Consider the following 18439-nt stretch of genomic DNA (forward strand, 5'->3'; position numbering starts at 1 on the left):
ATTGGTTTCATAAAGAGTACTTTTTTTTTTTTGTTCTGCTCCATGTATGGAAAGGCTCATTTTTTGGTGTTTAAGTTTAGAATAAAAAATATTTGAGATCATATTGCAATAAAAATTACATTCAATAGGTCAGTGGAAAGAGAGGTAAAATTAACTGGAAATGGGGGAAGAAGCACAGAGCCAAGATGGCAGTGTGAAGGCAGGAATTCCCGGAAACTTGTTCCCCCCCAAAACTCCAAAAGCTGTCAAATTATGACTCTAGCCAAAATTTAGAGAAGCAGCACCCACAGAAAGACTGAGTGATACAACTACCTAGTCCAAGACAACTTAGAAGTTCCACAGGAAAGGTCTGTTCTGGGCTTGGAAAGAGCCCCAGCTGTAGCACAGCACAGCCTGGCTGGGCACCTGGGTCCATGGCAGAGGGGGCAGTTTCCAGACCTTTTAGCTCAGAGATCACTGGGGACAGCTGAAAGAGGTGGTGAGAGAACTCTGCCACATCAGAATGGAGGTCTAGCCTCAGCGGAGCCACCCAGCACCTCCAGAGCTCTTAGCTCACAGATGATAAGGGGGTTGGGAGAGACTGCAGGGGTCTCTCGGCTCTCCCTGGGGCAGAATTTGCTGTTTGTCCACACTCAGATCCAGGCTGCAATTTGGGCCCCCACAACACTACCATAGCTGAGCAGGGACACTCCTCACAGCTCCAGGGCAATGGGGAGCACCTGTGGTCATCCACATACCAAAGCATAGGCAAGAGAGCAGTCAGAGCCTCTCATAAAACCTTGGAGGAATTAAGGTCCCTGTGGATTGTCCCCAAAATCCCCCAAAGCCTTGGAAATGTGGTAAATCAGTCATAGGCTGAGGAAATGAGCAAGCAACAGAAAAAAGAAGAATCGAGCCATAGAAAATTACTTTGGGCCCATGGAGGACCAAAATATATACTCTGAAGATGACAAAGTTGAAGCTTCTGTATCCAAAACCTCCAAGAGAAATAGAAAATAGGCTCAGGCTATAAACAAGCTCAAAAAAAAAAGAGTCTAAAAAGCAATTAAGGGAGGTAGAGGAAAAACTGAAAGGAGAAATGAGAGCTCTGCAGATAAATCATGAAAACCAAGTCAGCAACTAGGTCAAAGAAATACCAAAAAAGTACTGAAGAAAATAACATGTTAAAAACCAGTTTAGATCAAATGGAAAAAAGCAACACAAGAAATAAATAAGGAGAAAAATGCCTTTAAAAGCAGAACTGGCCAACTGGAAAAGGAGATAAAAAAGCTCTCTGAAGAAAATAACTCCTTCAAATGCAGAATGGAACTAAAGGAAGCCCGTGACTTTGTAAGAAATCAGGAAGAAATAAAACTATACGAAAAAACCCCCAAATTAGAAGAAATGTGAAATATCTCACTGGAAAAACAATTGACCTGGAAAACAGATTCAGGAGAGTTAATTTAAAAATTTTTGGGCTATCTGAAAGTCATGACCAGAAAAAGAGCCTAGACTTCATCTTTCAAGAAATAATACAGCAAAATTGCCCTGAGATCCTAGAAGCAGAGGGTAAAATAGAAACTGAGGGAATTCACTGGTCACTTCCTGAAAGAGATCCCAAATTCCAAAACTCTCAAGTCAAAGAGAAAATACTAAAAGCTGCCAGAAACAAGCAATTCAGTTACTGGAGCTCTATAGTCAGGATTACTGACTGGCAACATCTATATTAAGGGTTTGTTAGGGATTAGAATATGACATTCTGCAAGGCAAAAGATCTTGGCTTACAATTGAGAAACAAATACCCAACAAAAACTTCCTTTTCAAGAGAAAAGATGAACTTTCAATGAAACAGAGAACTTTCAAAATTTCTTAGTGAAACAACCAGAGCTGAACATTAAGTTTGATCTCCAAGTACAGGACTCAGGAACCATAGAGGGGGTGGACAAGAAGGACTAATTATGAGGAACTTAATGATATTGAACTATTTGTATTCCTGCATGGGAAGAAGATACTGATAACTCACATGAACTTTCTCATTTATAAGAACTAGAAGGAGCATATATAGACAGGGCACAGGAAGGAGCTGAATGTAATGGTATAACAGAGTAAAAAGATGGAGTCAATGGGTGATAAAGGAAAGTACTGGAAGGAAGAGAAAGGAGAGGAAGAAGGGGCTAAGATTATTTCACATAAGAGTAAAAAAAAAGGGTTTTTTTTTGCAAGGCAGTGGGGTTAAGTGGCTTGCCCAAGGCCACACAACTAGGTAAATTTTAAGTGTCTGAGGCCAGAATTGAACTCAGGTACTCCTGATTCCGGGGCCAGTGCTCTATCCACTGCGCCACCTAACTGCCCCCAAAAATTATTTTAAAGAGAATTACAACAAACACCAAAATTTATGGAGTGCAGCCAAAGCAGCATTTAGGGAAAAGCAATATCTCTAAATGCTTATATCGATAAAATGAAGAACAGACCAATGAACTGGGTATGTGATTAAAAAAGCAAATTAAAAATCCTCAATGAAACGCCAAACTGGAAATCCTGAAAATCAAAGAGAGACTAATAAAATTTAGATTAAGAAAATCATTGAACTAATAAATAAAACTAAGAACCTGATTTTACTTAAAAAACAATAAACCATCAGTTAATTTTATTAAAAAAAACAAAAGATAACCAAATTTCCAGTATCAAAAATGAAAGGGATGAATGCACCCCCAAAGAAGAAGAAATTAAAAGAATTATTAGAAGATATTTTTCCCAATTATATGCCAGATACAACTCAGATACAACACACTTCTGAACAAGGACAAGACAAAAGGAGAGAGAACCTAAATGAAATGGATAAATATTTAGAAAAATATAAATTGCACAGATTAAGAGATGAAGAAACTTAAATAACTCCATCTTAGAAAAAGAAATTGAACAAGCAATCAATGAACACCTTAAGAAAAAATTCCCAGGGACAGATAGATTCACAATTGAATTCTATCAGTGATCTAACAATTAATCCTAATGATATATAACCTATCTGGAAAAAACAGACAAAGAAGGAGTCCTACCAAAATACCTTATGACACAAATTTGGTGCTAAACCAGGAAGAGTCCAAACCAAACCAAAACAAAAAAATCATAGACAAATTTCCCTAATGAATGCTGATGCAAAAATATAAAACATAAAATACTAGCAAGAGGTTACAGCAATGTATCATATATAAAGAGCATATACTATGTGCAGATAGAATTTATAATAGGAATTCAGGCCTGGATTGATATTAGGGAAACTATCAGCATAACTGACCATAACAACAATAAAACCAACAGAAATTGTACGATTATTTCCAGAGAATCAAAAAAACACTTCTGACAAAACACAGCATCTGTTTCCATTAAAAACAATAGTGAGCACAAGAATAAATGATACTTTCTTTAAGAAAGATAAATAGTATCTTTCTAAAACCATCAGCTAGAAGTTTGTCCAATATGATCAAGGGTAAAAAGCAAGGATGTCCATTATCACCACCTTTTCTTGATTATTATACTAGAAATGTTAGCTAAAACAATAGGAGAAGAAAAAACTGAAGAAATTACAATAGGCAAAGAGGAAACAAATCTCTCACTCTCTGCAGATGATACACTTAAAATAATCCTAGGGAATCAAGTAAAAACTAGTTAAAAAATTAACAATTTTAGCCAAGTTTCAGGATACAAAACAAACCCAAATAAATCACCACCATTTCCCAACAAAGTCTAGCAGCAAGAGATAAATTCCATATAAAGTAAATGAAAACAACATAATATATATTTAGGAGTCTCCTTGCCAAGACAAACCCAGAAACTATATGAACACAATTACAAAATACTACTCATACAAATAAAGTCAAATCTAAACAAATGAAAAAAAATATTAACATCATGGGTAGGCTGATGCAATATAATAAAAATGAGAATGCTACCTAAATTAATCTACTTATTCAGAGTCATATCAAATTATCAAATATTTTAGAAAGCCTGACAAAACAATAACAAAATTTGTCTGGAAGAACAAAAGTTCAAGAATATCAAGGGAATCAATTACGAAATGGTAAAGGGGTGGGGCTGGGGTCTAGAGGTACCAGATCTCAAAATGCATTATAAAGTGGTAAACATCAAAACAGTCTGGTACTGGTTAAAAAAGAGAGTGGGGGATCAGTGGAATTGAGTAGGTACATAATACATTGTATTAATAATTTAGTGCTTGATAAACCTAAAGAATCAAGCTGTTAAGATAAATGACAAAAACTGCTGGGAAAACTGCAAGCAATATAATAGAAATTGGGCACAGACCAACATCTTACACCATATGTTAATATAAGGTCAAAATGGGTACATGATTTAGACATAAAAGGTTAAAACTGGCTAAGAAATGGAAATCGAGGGACTGCCCATCAATTAACAAATGGCTGAACAAGTTGTGGTTTTATGATTATAATGGAGGATTATTGTGCTACAAGAAATGACAAACATGATCCTTTTAGAAAAACCTGGAAAAACTTAACATGAATTGATGCCTAGTGAAATGAGTAGAATCAGGAGAATGTTATGCACAGTAATGGCCATATTGTACAATGAACAACTATGGATGACTTGGCTATTTTCAGCAATACAGGACTCATGATGAAAAATGCTAGCCACTTCCAGAAAAAAAAAAAAACAACCAAAAAAACTTCTGTTGTTTAAATACAAACTGAAGTTTTCTTTCTGATTTTTTTCTCCATGAAATGACTGCACACAAGCTACCTATACTACCTATACCATATTGTTTGCTGTCTCAGGACGGGCTAAGGTGAGGGAAGAAGGAAAAGGATTTGAGTCACAAAAAAAAAAACAAACCCAAATTTTAAAAATTGTTTTTACATGTAATTAGGAAAAAATAACCTCCACAAAGTAGCTGAGGACCATGAAAATTCTGGAACACTGGGTCACATAGTTATGGGATCAGTCACTATTCAAACTCAGATCTTCTGATTCCAATGAAGTTCTCTTCTAATCCCTTGGCCCTTTTTTCTCCCTTAAAAGAATTTAGTCAAAGCTTTACCCAAATAATCCTGAGCAACAATATAATCCTTTACCCAACATCCTGGACAAATGGCTGCTTAGTCCTTGACCTGAAGACCTTCAGTGGCCTCCTTTTCACTTCGGAATACTTGTTAGGAAGGTTTTCTTTATAACAAACCCTATATCTGTTTCTGTTTATACATTTTTTCTAGATCTTTTTTATTAGGACAAGTAGAACAAGTCCAACCTGTCTTGCATGTGACAGAGCTTCATGACTTTTCTAGGCTCTGTAGCCCAAGTTCCTTTAATTAATCCTCTTAAGACAGTGAGTCAGATTTGCTTCTTGATTAGTAATTACTAACCTTAATTCCCATAGAAATAGCAGACTTTTGGCTATTGTAAATTTAATAAAGTTATGAAATCTTACCAGTTCAGCATGCAAAGCAATCTGTTTTGCAAGTCCAACAGAATCACAAATCTAAAAGGGAAAAAAAATTAAATCTTCAGAAATTATTTAAATATTCCCCAAATCCTTCTGGTAAACCTAGATTTACTAAAACAAAATAAGTTATCTAATAAGCCAGCTGACTCAAGAATTTCATCCAATGGAGTCTGTTCTTGGTTTGTTTTAAGGAGTCTGTTGGCTCCTACCTTCTAAATCTCTCCCTCATACTTTTTTCAGGTCCAATGGAAAGACATCAGAGATTCTAAGAGCACAATCAATGACTACTGCTTCTTCTGCCCACTCTGAAAGTATTTCCAAAGGTGTAAGAACAATCATTCTCTTTCCCGGGGTAAGGGCAGGAGACCCAGGGGCTCTCACCTATGTCTGATGGTAGGAAGGTACTACTTGGAGAATTCTCTATTCCAAACACTCCTAACTAAGCTTGTATTGATTGGTCTGATCAGCCACAATGGGACACGCAGAATATTGATCCCCACAGTGATGTCATTTTGGTCCTCTCTGGTTATGAAGGACAAGAACTAACAAAGCAAAAGGGAATGGATGATTCATACAGTTCCTGACTTCAGAGATTACACCAGGCTTTGTGCAGATCTCTAATATGTCTGATCTTCTGTGAAAAGTCCATGAGTCTTAGCCTCCAACTTCCATAGGCAGAGGGAGTACTGGAGCTTCCTTTAGGGATTTTACTAAAATCTCCTATATTGTCTAACATATAAAGAACAGATGTGAGATTCAAAGTACCTTTTCTCCTTCATTGTTTGATTCAAATATGTAACAGACTGAAGTTGGATGACTCTCAACTCTGCCTCCTGATGTCCGAAGCACAAATCCAAAGAGACGCTTACTTTCCTGATGTGTAGCATACAGAACCACGTTGGGCAAGGGAAACTGTGTCACACACACACACATACACATACAGAGAAAATCAGCAGTAAAATAGTGAGAATTTTAAGGCAATATTCCTTAAAAAAACAAACAAACCTTAACTCATTTCTAGTTTCTACTGTAATAATTAATATAGTATCAACTTGTGCTTCTGTCAACAGCAAATGTCATCCTATTTAATGGCTATGAAGAGCAAGAGAGCTCAAAGCCCAGCATCTGCCTCTGGCATGACAGCCCTGCGAGATCTTGGCAAGTCCTTCACTTTCTGGAGCTAAGGTCCCTTAGCAATCCCTATCAGATAAACACTTTAAAAAACATCACATTTTAAATATTAACTAAGAAAACAACGTGAAGTTACAGATATTCCCAAGCAGATATTTATGCCCCCCTCACCCTTAGCCTATTCCTCTAGTTTCTATTTCTAGGCTCTTTATTGTGCTATACTTTAACTAAACCAGTAGACAAACTCATCATGCTAGCCAAGTAATGAAAATATAGTTGTCAATTGCTTAGGTTTGGTTCTAAGGTGTATGGGGAGCTCAACAGCCCCTTGATGTAGATGAAAAATCTTAGAGGAAAGCTTGAGTGATCCCTTACTGATCTTTTTAGTCCCATAAGCACATGTAGGTATTCACAATGATTTATATACTAGAATACAAAAGACTATGAATGTAATGTGGACACAGTCATATATAATGAAAAAAAATTTATGTAACTTACTCTGAGCCTTGTAACTTGAGTTTGTGGGTCAATTAACCTAAAATTAATAATAAAAATGTTATCAGGAGATAATAGTACATTTAAACTAAAAAAAGATTAACAAAAATAATTACTTACTTTAAACAGTCACAAGTAACTAATAAGTGTGATTCTGTCATTCGGAAAATGTTATGGATCGCACGGGCTGCTAAGATTTGGCGCATTGTTTCATAAACAACATCTGGACTATCATCTGATTTTACTTCCATGGAGCCAAGGAATCGGACAATAAATAACTGATGAAGAATGGAATCTAAAGAAGAAAAGCACATATCATTTTAAAATCCACTTTTTTCCTTTGAATTAAGTAAGTATTTGATTTTATGAGTCAGTGAGTGATAATATTGAGATCAGTTCGGAATATACTAGAAAAAGCCATGTATACGTTATTTAGGTAAACTAGGAAAAAATGCAAAATATGGGGTGGGGGAGTTAAAAGGGTTCAGATCAGGAATAGGGTTTGGATCTGTGAATTCACTAATATAGGGAGCTTCTCTTTGCTTCAAGAGATGGGACACTTTTTCTATAAATTAAAGTTTTAAGAGAATTGCCTAACAGATATGTCAAACTTGAGGTCCTCTCACAGTCCTCAAAACTCTCCAGGAGCCTAACTGGAGTAAAACAGAATTTGGAAGTATCTAACAAAATAAGCAAAAACATAATAAGTCATAAATATCAATTTGTGTTTCTCTAGGTCAGTAAGCCAGGAATGGTTTCTCTTGGGGCTGGACACTGGAGGTTTAGAACAGAGTGGTAGAGATTTATTTACACAGGGTCACAACGTGAGTGTTGGAGGCAGGACCTGGAAGCCAGACATTCCTGGTTCTAAGGCCAGCTCAAATTGCAGCACAACTGCTTCAGGTGATTCAAAGTTCAAACAGAAAAATGTTTCTGGTGTCAAAGTTCAAATAGCAGTTGTGACTCCAACTGTCATCAGATTAGGCCTCTTTGGGAACTTGGCCATGAGAAGAGAAAAGATGATGATTCTTGAGGGTATGCACTTCAGACCTTACAGACTGAGCTGGGATAAACAGAGAGAATGTGGAAAATCATTTATAACATATAGAGGGGTCTGAACTTGGCAGTCAAAAACAGAGGATTCAAAACAAACTTCCATGTGACCAAGGGCAATTTCATAATTTCTTTGAGCTGTGGCTTTGTCAAATGTTGAGTGGGCATAAATATTCCTGTAGTCCTACCTCAGAGAGTGGCTGGGGGAATCAAATGAAAAAAAAAGCATGTAAAAATACTCTTCAAATTATAGTAATATATATTGCTATCGCAATGTGAGATCTTATGAAGCAGATTCAGATTCACTTCTAGGACAACAATCTACAAACCCCTGGACTAGATGATAAAACATCTACAGTGATAGAGGTGATGAAAATTGGTTTTCAGAGATGAAACAAACGAATGGATGATGAATATTAACTAAATGACAGGTTATTCTTAACATTTTACTGACTGGAAATATCCTTAAGGATACTGAAGACTATTTTTTACCTTCAGTTTCAGGCTTTGATCTTCCTCCAGATTCTCCAAATGGATTTGTACGTCTGGGAAAACATTTTTTAAAGTATATGGTTACCATCAAGACCTTTCTTCTCACCAAACAGCTCTCCTTTGGAGGGCTACTTTCTTTTTTTAAAAATTAGGAATCTGATAAGACTAAAGCTAGTAGTTATATATATATATAAAAAGAAATTGAATTATGTCTTGTATAGGTGGGGGAAAGGATTCTTTAATAACAAAATAAGGGGGCAGCTAGGTGGCGCAGTGGATAGAGCACTGGCCCTGGAGTCAGGAGTACCTAAGTTCAAATCCAGCTTCAGACACTTAATAATTACCCAACTCTGTGTGGCCTTGGGCACGTCACTTAACCCCACTGCCTTGCCAAAAAAAAAAAACCCCAAAACACCTAAAAACAAAATAAGCAGTATCCAAGAGACAGAATAAGGACAAGCAGAGAAGACTAAGTAGAAGGGTAGATGAAACAGGAAGCAGAATCAACTTGTCCTTCCTTTTGGGTCTCTAACACAGCTGTTGTTGTTTTGTTTTGTTTTTCACATATCTCCCTATCAGAAAAACAAAACAAAACAAAACAAAACAACAACAGCTGTGTTAGAGACTCAAAAGGAAGGACAAGTTGATTCTGCTTCCTGGAAGTTTGGAAGAGTAATAGGGTAAGGAGAGGGACAAGGAGTTGGGATCTCAACCCTCTTGAGTAGGAAAGGATCTTGGTGAGCAAAGAAGAGAACCTAAAGTGAGTCCTCTCCTTGACTTGATGTTGTTAACCTCAGGCAAATTAAAGGAGATAAGAAATGGGAATGGAAGGTTGGGTAGAGCCTACCACAAACTTCTACCCTCAGGATACCCTTTCTTCCCCAGTCCCCAAAGAGAGAGAAGCCTTTTCTGTAGTAGCTAGATGAGACAACGGACAGAATTTTGAACTTTACCCATATGCCATTTAACCTCTGCCTGTCTCAGTTTTCTCCACTTTAAAATGGGGATAATATCATCTACCTCCTAGGGCTATGATGGAATAAAATGAGATTTGGAACTTGCTCTGCAAATACTAAAGAGTTATATAAATATGAACTACTTCTATTTTTCCCCAGGTCTAGGAAGAATAAAGGGGAAAGAGTATAAATATATCTATTTATAAAATCTGTAAAAGTTTAGATTTTTGAAGAGGTTTGATAAACAAAACTGAATTAATTATTGTAACAATGCTTTATATTAGTCAGTATATTAATTTAGCTCTAAAAACAGGCACCTAGAATAGCTCTGTAATACATTTCATTTCCATGCTTATTCTTAATCTAAATATAGCAAAGTAAAAATAATCTAAACTTTCAGATTGTTTCTCAAAGCAGATGAAAATATACATTGGAAATGTAAGTCTGAACATATACAAAATAAGGAAAATGTTTTCCTTGTTTTCTAAAGGATTCTAACAGGATTTTTGTTCTACTCACAATAAGAAAAAAGGAAGGAGAACTAAAATTTTAAATAAAATTTAGAAACAGATGAAAGAATTAAATTTTGGAAGGTCTAAGTAAGTGGTTTTTAAAATAATCTTGGCATTAACACTATATGAAATACATCTCTTGAATATACCCTGACCTATTATATCAAATGGCTAAATTTATTTCAGTAATTAACTTTGGATAGCTGAGAATGTAGTAAAAGAAATCAACATATAAGGTGAATTCAAGCAGATTTTCATATGCTTTATTTCAGAAACATAAAAAGACCAGCTACTACTAACTTTCTGACATACAAAAAGCAGATCACATCAATAATGACATTGAATAGGTCAATTTCAAATGATTAAGTTAAACCATAAAAACAAGGAGAATAAAGAAAAGTTTTAATGTTGTTTCACCTACTTGCCTCCCTGCCCAGAATTTTTAGCCTGGCCAGGTAGATCTTCACTAACAGGAGAAATTATGTCAAATTGGATGGGTGTGTCTGGGGCAACAAGGGAATCCAGGGAAAGGGTGGCCAAAGTTGTAGACTCAGATCCAAGAGACCCTGAACTGCTAGTTCGAGCTGTGGATGGTCGAGTTTGTCTAGAAAGAGATAAGCAAAAAAATTTTAACTTTTTTGGACACTATACATTTTTTAAGAAAGGGGATAAATATGTATTGGAAATATACACACACATCTCTCTCTCTCTCTCTCTCTCTCTCTCTATATATATATATATATATATATACACATATATATATGATTAAATCAAAAACCACACGGAAAAATGTTAAATATTTAACATTCACAGAAATGCAAATTGAAATGATTCTAACATCTCAAATGACAGTCATAAAATTGGCTAAGATAAAAGATGACAATTCAACAATTCAATGCTGGAGTGAGGGGCTGTGATAAAAAACAAAACTTCTATTACATTGCTAAAGGAACTGTCAAATTGTTTGACTTTTTGGAAAATAACATAATATCAAACAAAGTTACAAAAATATACGTGTCCTTTGATCCAATGGTCCCAACTAATCTAAGCCTTTTAAAAAGTGCTTTGCAAACTTTGAAAAGTTTTATAAATACTAGTTAATACTATATTTAAGACTTTCTGGGACACTGCACACACATACAGACAATAGTAACAATGCCAAATAAACTAGAAGAATTATCACTTAACCCCAGTGTCTTGCAAAAAACATTGGCAAAATCTGGATAAGTGACCTGCCACAGAAGGCTCTGTTACTTTTAAAATTTGACTTTCATAGATTAACTGTAAATTCACATACCTTTAAAATATAATTGTAATATTACTGAGACAATTGTTTGTTTCCATATTTGCGTACAGCACTGCTATGATCAAAGGATATCATCCCAGTCATTTTAGCTGTCTCCCAAAGGTCTTTAAATAGTAGTCATGCAACTTACGGTGTTGGCCGCAAACTCTCATGCCGCTGCTGGAAAGATGGTGAAGGCGTGACTGCTTCTAGAGCTGACTGATTTACTCTTGCAGCAATTTCCTGCATTAATTTTTAGAAAAAGACTTTCAGAAAAGTAAATGAATCAGAAGCCACAATACAATATTTTGAATGATCAAAATCATGCTCAACCAATTAAGTCAGATTCTTTTGAAGCTTCAAGAAACATGAACCCATGGAATTCCTCTAGCTCTACCAGTAAGAGATCTCTTAACTTTCTACGTATCATCAATTCAGGTGTCCTTCATTAATTAAGCTACTTAGTTTTCACTAACACATAAAACAAAAGTATTTAAAATCTTTTGAGTTTAAGCACCAACTTTTTTTAATTTAAAATTTTTTTATTCATTTTGAACTTAAATACAAAAAAAGGATAAAAAAGAACATATTTTTAGGTACACAGAAGAACATAACAAGGAGTCAATATAAAACCGTGAATTTCCATTTCAGACTATTAACTTTTTTTTGAAAAACTGTAATAAATGTTTTCAAATCTATCCTGCTTCTTTGCACTTTCAAGGTTTTTTTTGTTCTTTTTTCTACCTTTCTCCTCACCCTGCCCTAGAGGTTACAAATATTCACACATGTATACATACATATATATATATATTATATATTATATAACATACACACACACACATATATAGTATTTTTAAAAGAGACATGCTGAATACTGATATTTCCAAGGTATTTTCAGATGTGGCAAGCAGGCCAGGGATGGTGCATCCTTGTTTTTCTTGACATTTCATTCACTGATATTTACACACATTGTGACCATCAGCTATGTGCCAGGTCTGATAATAACTGAATAATAATAATGACTGAAAAGCTAATTTTAAATAGAAAAAGTCCACATATTTTTTATTAGCACTTTTTTAAATATATTGATTTTATTTATAAATGGCATAACTCACAAGAAATGCACTGCATTTCTATAGACTTGGTTAAACAGAAATGATTCTGCCATTGGATATTTTAAATAGTTGCTATTATATATAAATTTACCCAAAACATTAAAATATATGATCAAACTAGTAGGTTTTAAAACATTTGTGAGTACTTTATGAACATCTAAATTTGTATGTTATGAACATTTAAAACATGTTTCCCAAATTTTCCTCTAGATGTTAGTTAACATATCCTAATTTGTATTTTGACTTTATTTTTGTTTTCAATAACAAAGGAAAAACTAAATTGATATTTCAAGTAAAAGGATTGTTTATGGATTATCAATTATTTTTCCAGGGCTATAGAAACAAAAATAATTACAAAAAACAGAAAAGTTTTAATACTGAAACTGCTTATATTTCATTATTCACCTTTGACTTTGTATCAGAGTTCAGAAAAACATGTCCTACTTTCACGCAAACACAATACCATAATTGAATACAAAATCTTCAAACTACTTTCCCATTTCAAATTCCCTGTTGCTGGCAAGGTTCCCTCCTTGTCTGCCTAAACTGCCAACCCAAAGCTGGTTTTAGGATTACATATTACTCATTTTTTATCTGGTCCAGCTGCCACTCTGAATTCTTTCTCTGAAATGTTACCCAGATTTACTTTTCCCTTTTTATTCTGGCAGCTACCACTCCAGCTTGTCCAAGTCTACACTTGCACCTCATTCCCCAATTACTGACTTACCTTTTCCTGTTCTAATTCAAACTGAACATCAATGCCAGAGAAAAAGTGGGGTTTCCAAGAGGCCTGAGTCCTACCTGTGCATTAGCCAGAATTTCCCTTTCATGTCATCTCTTGATATCCAAAGGATCAATGCTCACGCTGGAGGTGTACTGCTGTATGATCTTGTTTATATGGCTCTTAAACAGTCTCCCTGTACTGTTTTCCTCATATCAAGTTTCAGTACTGAATCTTGCTCCCTCCCTGTAATACCTCTGTCCTTCTCAGTCAGAATCTCTTAATAATAAGCTGTTTATTGGATCTCAACAATAAATCTAGCATGACATTTTTTTCCCCAAAGGCAAGTGGGAGAGGGGAATTGGGATAGAGCAGCAAGAAATGAAGGCCACTGATGCATTTTCTAAAAAAGCACATAGAAAAGACTGGAAGGTCGGAAGGAAGTATAGATACACAGTACAGCTTTGAAAGCTATGAATTAAGATTATATTTTTAAAAGGAAAAATTAGCTGTATATATTAGAGAGCTGCAATTTTGTGTATAATCCTTTTTTTCTGTTCTACTGTAAATAAGAAAATGCCAACATTATCAGTTAAGAACAAACTTTTAAAAATGTAAGTCAAATATTTTTAAAAAGCATGAAAAAAGCTTTGTCCAAAGAACATCTAGTAGCAATAGTTTTGCCTTTTCTACATTAGCTGACTCTAGGATTCCAACTATTATTTACAGGCTGGATTGTATCTGTACCAAATTGGGATAGACCAATTCCTGATCTTGGTCTCATCCATTTCACTGCTGTTCATGTACTGGTAGAGCTACCTTAATGAGAGACTGGAGCTGGGATTACACTGTCAGAGGAATTGTCCTCTACTTATACAGGTTAATGCATTCTCTACAATTTGCAGTCTTACAGAGTCCCCAAGAGATTGAACCATTTCCCAGGTTCATACAGGTAGTTAAGTGTTAGAAGAAGATTTTAATACAGTTCTTTCTGGTCTAAGACCAATTCCCAATCCATGGTACTGAGCTGCTTCTCTCTTAATCAGGATTAAATTCACTTATTCTATCCTAGGTACTTTGTTCTTATGAATCCTTCTATATCTGTGCCTCATACATAAATCTTTGGTGGTTGATTGCAGTGTTTCCTCCTACCATGTTTAATATGGCTGAAAAATAGGAACTGAAAACAGATGTGATATATTGTACTTATTAGATCAAGGGGAAGTTAAGAAAAATAGTGTTCAAGAATTCAAGCAATTACAATTTAATTCAAAGATTTTACTATCACACTCAATTTACCTCTGGATTTTCACTCAAATATATCTGTTTGGAGATATTGTTTATTGTACAAATCCACTGAAAGAGAAAATAGAGAACAATTTAAGACTTTATACAAAAAATTGAGAATAAAACATTTGATATTTATTTAACCTACATTTTCATAAGAAGTAAATTGACTTGTTCATTCTTTCTCACTGGGAGGACATTTTCATTGAATTCAGAAAGTCTATTAAATCGGCTGATTTTTGAATTGGGTGCCAGGTCTTATTGATTCCAATTTCATGGCATTTCTCCCATTGATTCATGATATATATTCAGTGTGGTCGCCATCCTAGTTTGGGTCCTTATTCCTCTTGCCTATATAGTATTATTGTTATGTTTTGGTCTAGACCTTTTTATTAGTGTAGTAAATTCTCAGTGGAAAGGTCCCCCACAAAACTCACTTGTACCTCAGTCTTAGAGAGCTGCCTAGGGTTGAGTGGCCAAGTGGTTAAGTAACTTGCCCATGGTCACGAGGTAGCATAGCTGCTTCTGATGAACTTGAACAAATGTTTTTCTGACTATCCACCATACTGGGTGGCTTATCAATTATTTTCCCCATAATAGCCTTGTCTTCTTGATTCTGACTGCTTGCCTCTCCAAACCATTCTTAATGGCTGACAGAAAAAAAAAAAAAATCTTCCTAGGGTACAGGTTTTTTTTTTTCCTCTTCTCTAGATTAAAATACAATTTCTTGCCCTAGTGTTTAGGGTTCTTCCTAATCTGGCTTCAAACCCTTCCTTTCTTGCCTTCCCATCTGCTCTAGCCCACCAGACTACTAGCTATCCTCCAAACCCAGAATCTCCTCTTGTCTCTGCATATCAGCAAAATACAGGACTGCATTCCCTTTCAGCATTGCTGTCTCTCCCAAACCTTAACATTTTTTCTAAGGAAGGTTTCCTTCAAATGTACTGTATTCTTTTTACATTCTTTCCTCAGACTACTTTGTGTTTATTTATCTATGGACATATTACAACTTCCCTTCCTCCATCACCCCAATCCCCAGGACAAAGTAAAAATCTGAGTTTAAAGGCTGAAACTGTTTTAACTAGTGGTAAAATAGTCAAGGACACTGGGCCTAGAGCCAGGAAGATCTGAGGGTCAAATCCAGTCTCAGACATTTATCAGCTGTGTGACCCTGGGCAATTTATTCAACCTCTATTAGCTTCAATTTCCTTATCTGTCAAAATAATAATAACACTTAGTTTCCAGAGATATTAGGAGGATATTTATACCACAATGTTTAATTTTGATTTGCAAACCTGAAAGTGTCACATAAATGCTAGTATTATTTTTGTCTGTGTCTTCAGAATGCCTGGGAGGGCCCTGCACCTAGGAAGTATTCACTAAAAGTTTGTTAACTGAATTAAGTGTTAACTTATCCAGATCATAATATCCACATTTCACACTAAACAATGACCATGGAAACTTCCTAGCAAGGATCACAGAGTTCAATTAACAGCTGGAATGGATCTCAAAAGTGCCTGAATCGGAGGAAAGCAGGTAAAGGGACTTGTACAGGTCACACAAATCTAAGCAGCAGAGCTGGAGTTCTGATATACAGGCTGTGACCCCAAGATCTTTACTCTTTCTTTCCATGATCCTAGGCTGCCACCCATGTTGTTAACACAATGCAAACCACATTCTTCACTGGTCATTTTGCACAGAAAAGCATTTGTATGGGTTCAATAAAAATGTCAAGACTAGTTCTTTGCTAATGATAACTATTCTATTCGATATACTTCTTCCAATTTCTAAATGATCTCTTTATAAAATGCATTTTCTTTTTACTTCATTTCTCCTCATCTTATATGCTATAATTAGTCTCCAGAGCTCCAATTTTGTTTTCCTAAATCCAGCCCAGGGTAGGTAATCAGCTATTTAGGAGTACTACTAAAGGACAAGTATGAGAAAAAGGATTTCAACATTATCAGAATTATCAAAAATCTGTGCCCATATAGAGAAATTTCACCTCAAAGTTCCTCTCTCCCCTTCCCTAGTCAAAAATACACACATCAAGTCAGTTCTTTGTGGGTACTTTACCTTCCATACTTGATGTACTATAAGCAAAAATGGAGCCAAAAATAAAAGGCTTGTCAGGAAGAACAGGGATTCCCAAATCTTTGTTTTTCTGTCTCTCATTCCCCCTCCCGATGGTTTTGAAGTTTGGGCTGCTCCGGGTCACATCTGCTGCAACTACGTACTTATTTGGCAGGAGGGGAGGGAAGGTTATAAATCAGACTGACATTTCACGATGCCACCAGCCTGCCAACTCAGAGAGCAATAGTCACAAGGTCCCTTGGTCAAAAGGTCCCTTTTTACTTTAGCCTTCCCAACAGCGGTATACTGACAAGAAACATAAGCATTCCTCAGAGGAAAAATAAATTTTGGCAAAAGTTCTCTCTAAAGGTATTAACTAGATACAATTTACCTCTTCATAATCTTTTTTACTCTCTGCTTGCAAAATTGAAGACCTGAAAGGAGGAAAAGAAATTTGAGCTTCAGTTTTTTTTTAAAGGACCTTTCAATAACATCTGAAAGTATCTATTCTTAAAAGGGAAAAAAAAATCAATCAATATGTACAAGGAATTTGACTTTAGTAACATAAATTTTTATTTAAGGTGTACACCTGGGCCTACAAAATCAGAAAGAGTTGGTGTCCTACCAGAATGCCAATTTAAGACAATGAGAGGCAGCTCAAAACGGGTGGAGTGGAGAGAGCAGGCCTCATTGTCAAAACTGCCTTGGGTTCAAGTTTTACCTTTTCCATAGACCAGCTTGTGCCACTGGACAAATCTCTTAAGCTGAAAGCACCAGGAAACCTTCTAGAACTCAAAGCTACATAGCAACTGTTGACTTGCTTGACAAAGGCTATTCCCTATCCAAGTTAAGGTCACATTTAATGACCAGAACAAAACCCACAAATAAATCAGACAAAATCTCAGACAATTCATTTCTGTTCCCTTATTCTTAATGATGTTTATCAAATTAAATCAAATTAATTTAGAAAAACTACCTTAAATCATCCTTTGGACTACTTAAGACTTTAATAAATCTGAAAAGTCAATAGTTCAACTTATTAATCATTGATAAGGTGACTATTTTTAAGGGGGTATTTAAAAAAAAGCGTAGGATACTAAATTCTCTGCTGAATATAGCAGCTGAGAGAAAAAGTGAAAAAATAATTTTTACTAAGTTTCCATTTTACCAGTAATTGTGAAATAGCAAATTTATAACTAGTAGCCAGTGAAGCAAAAACTGAAGATATTTAATTATCTATATTGGATCTCACTTAAGAGTTGTAGGGGTCATCAGAATCTAATCAGTTATATCCAAATAAAAGTTATTCACAAAGTGGTTCACTTTTAACAGACTCAGAATTAAATGATTATACACCAATTCAGCAACTATTAATTACTCTAAAAGGCCAAGAAGGCAAAATTTCTGGAAAAAACCCCCCAAACCTCAATCCACCACTTGCACTTATTAAAGGAATCTTCCATTGTTTTTACACTGAATGTATTTTATAAGAAATAATGCTTTGGAATTAAAAAAAAAACATCACCAGACTTTTTATAACTTATTTGTATACTAAAATATATAAAAAGTACTAACTTTTTGCCATCAAAGGATGTGATCTGGAAACAGTACCGTCGATCTTCACAATCAACAGCCATTACGGAGCAGTTGTCTATATCCATGGCTAGTCCTCCTGCGACATCTCCTCGTGCCTGATTCATCAGGTTTCCACCTTGAGTAAAGTAAAATTGTCGGTCCCAGGTAGAGGACACGAGGCCAGTCTTACTAATCAAAGAAAGCATATTCTCATTTAGTAGTGACATGTATAGATTTTTCACAATGTTCAACAAATTAACAGAAAAGAACATACAACTGAAACTGAAAATAA

General features: G+C 35.4%; 1 protein-coding gene across 1 annotated transcript in view; it reads right to left on the bottom strand.

The window, feature by feature from the left end:
* The window catches only part of APPL1 (adaptor protein, phosphotyrosine interacting with PH domain and leucine zipper 1), a 53512-nt gene that overhangs the window by 14299 nt on the left and 20774 nt on the right, over positions 1–18439 (bottom strand). Inside the window, exons 11-20 of the mRNA XM_074198909.1 lie at positions 18148–18336; positions 16964–17006; positions 14512–14568; positions 11528–11619; positions 10513–10695; positions 8624–8676; positions 7199–7373; positions 7082–7118; positions 6218–6364; positions 5438–5488 (exon numbers count right to left, since the gene is read on the bottom strand). Coding sequence (XP_074055010.1) covers positions 5438–5488; positions 6218–6364; positions 7082–7118; positions 7199–7373; positions 8624–8676; positions 10513–10695; positions 11528–11619; positions 14512–14568; positions 16964–17006; positions 18148–18336 — 1027 coding nt within the window. The remainder of the gene's footprint in view (positions 1–5437; positions 5489–6217; positions 6365–7081; positions 7119–7198; positions 7374–8623; positions 8677–10512; positions 10696–11527; positions 11620–14511; positions 14569–16963; positions 17007–18147; positions 18337–18439) is intronic.

Source organism: Macrotis lagotis, chromosome 8 (genome assembly GCF_037893015.1).
Source record: "Macrotis lagotis isolate mMagLag1 chromosome 8, bilby.v1.9.chrom.fasta, whole genome shotgun sequence".
NCBI classification, from domain to species: domain Eukaryota; kingdom Metazoa; phylum Chordata; class Mammalia; order Peramelemorphia; family Peramelidae; genus Macrotis; species Macrotis lagotis.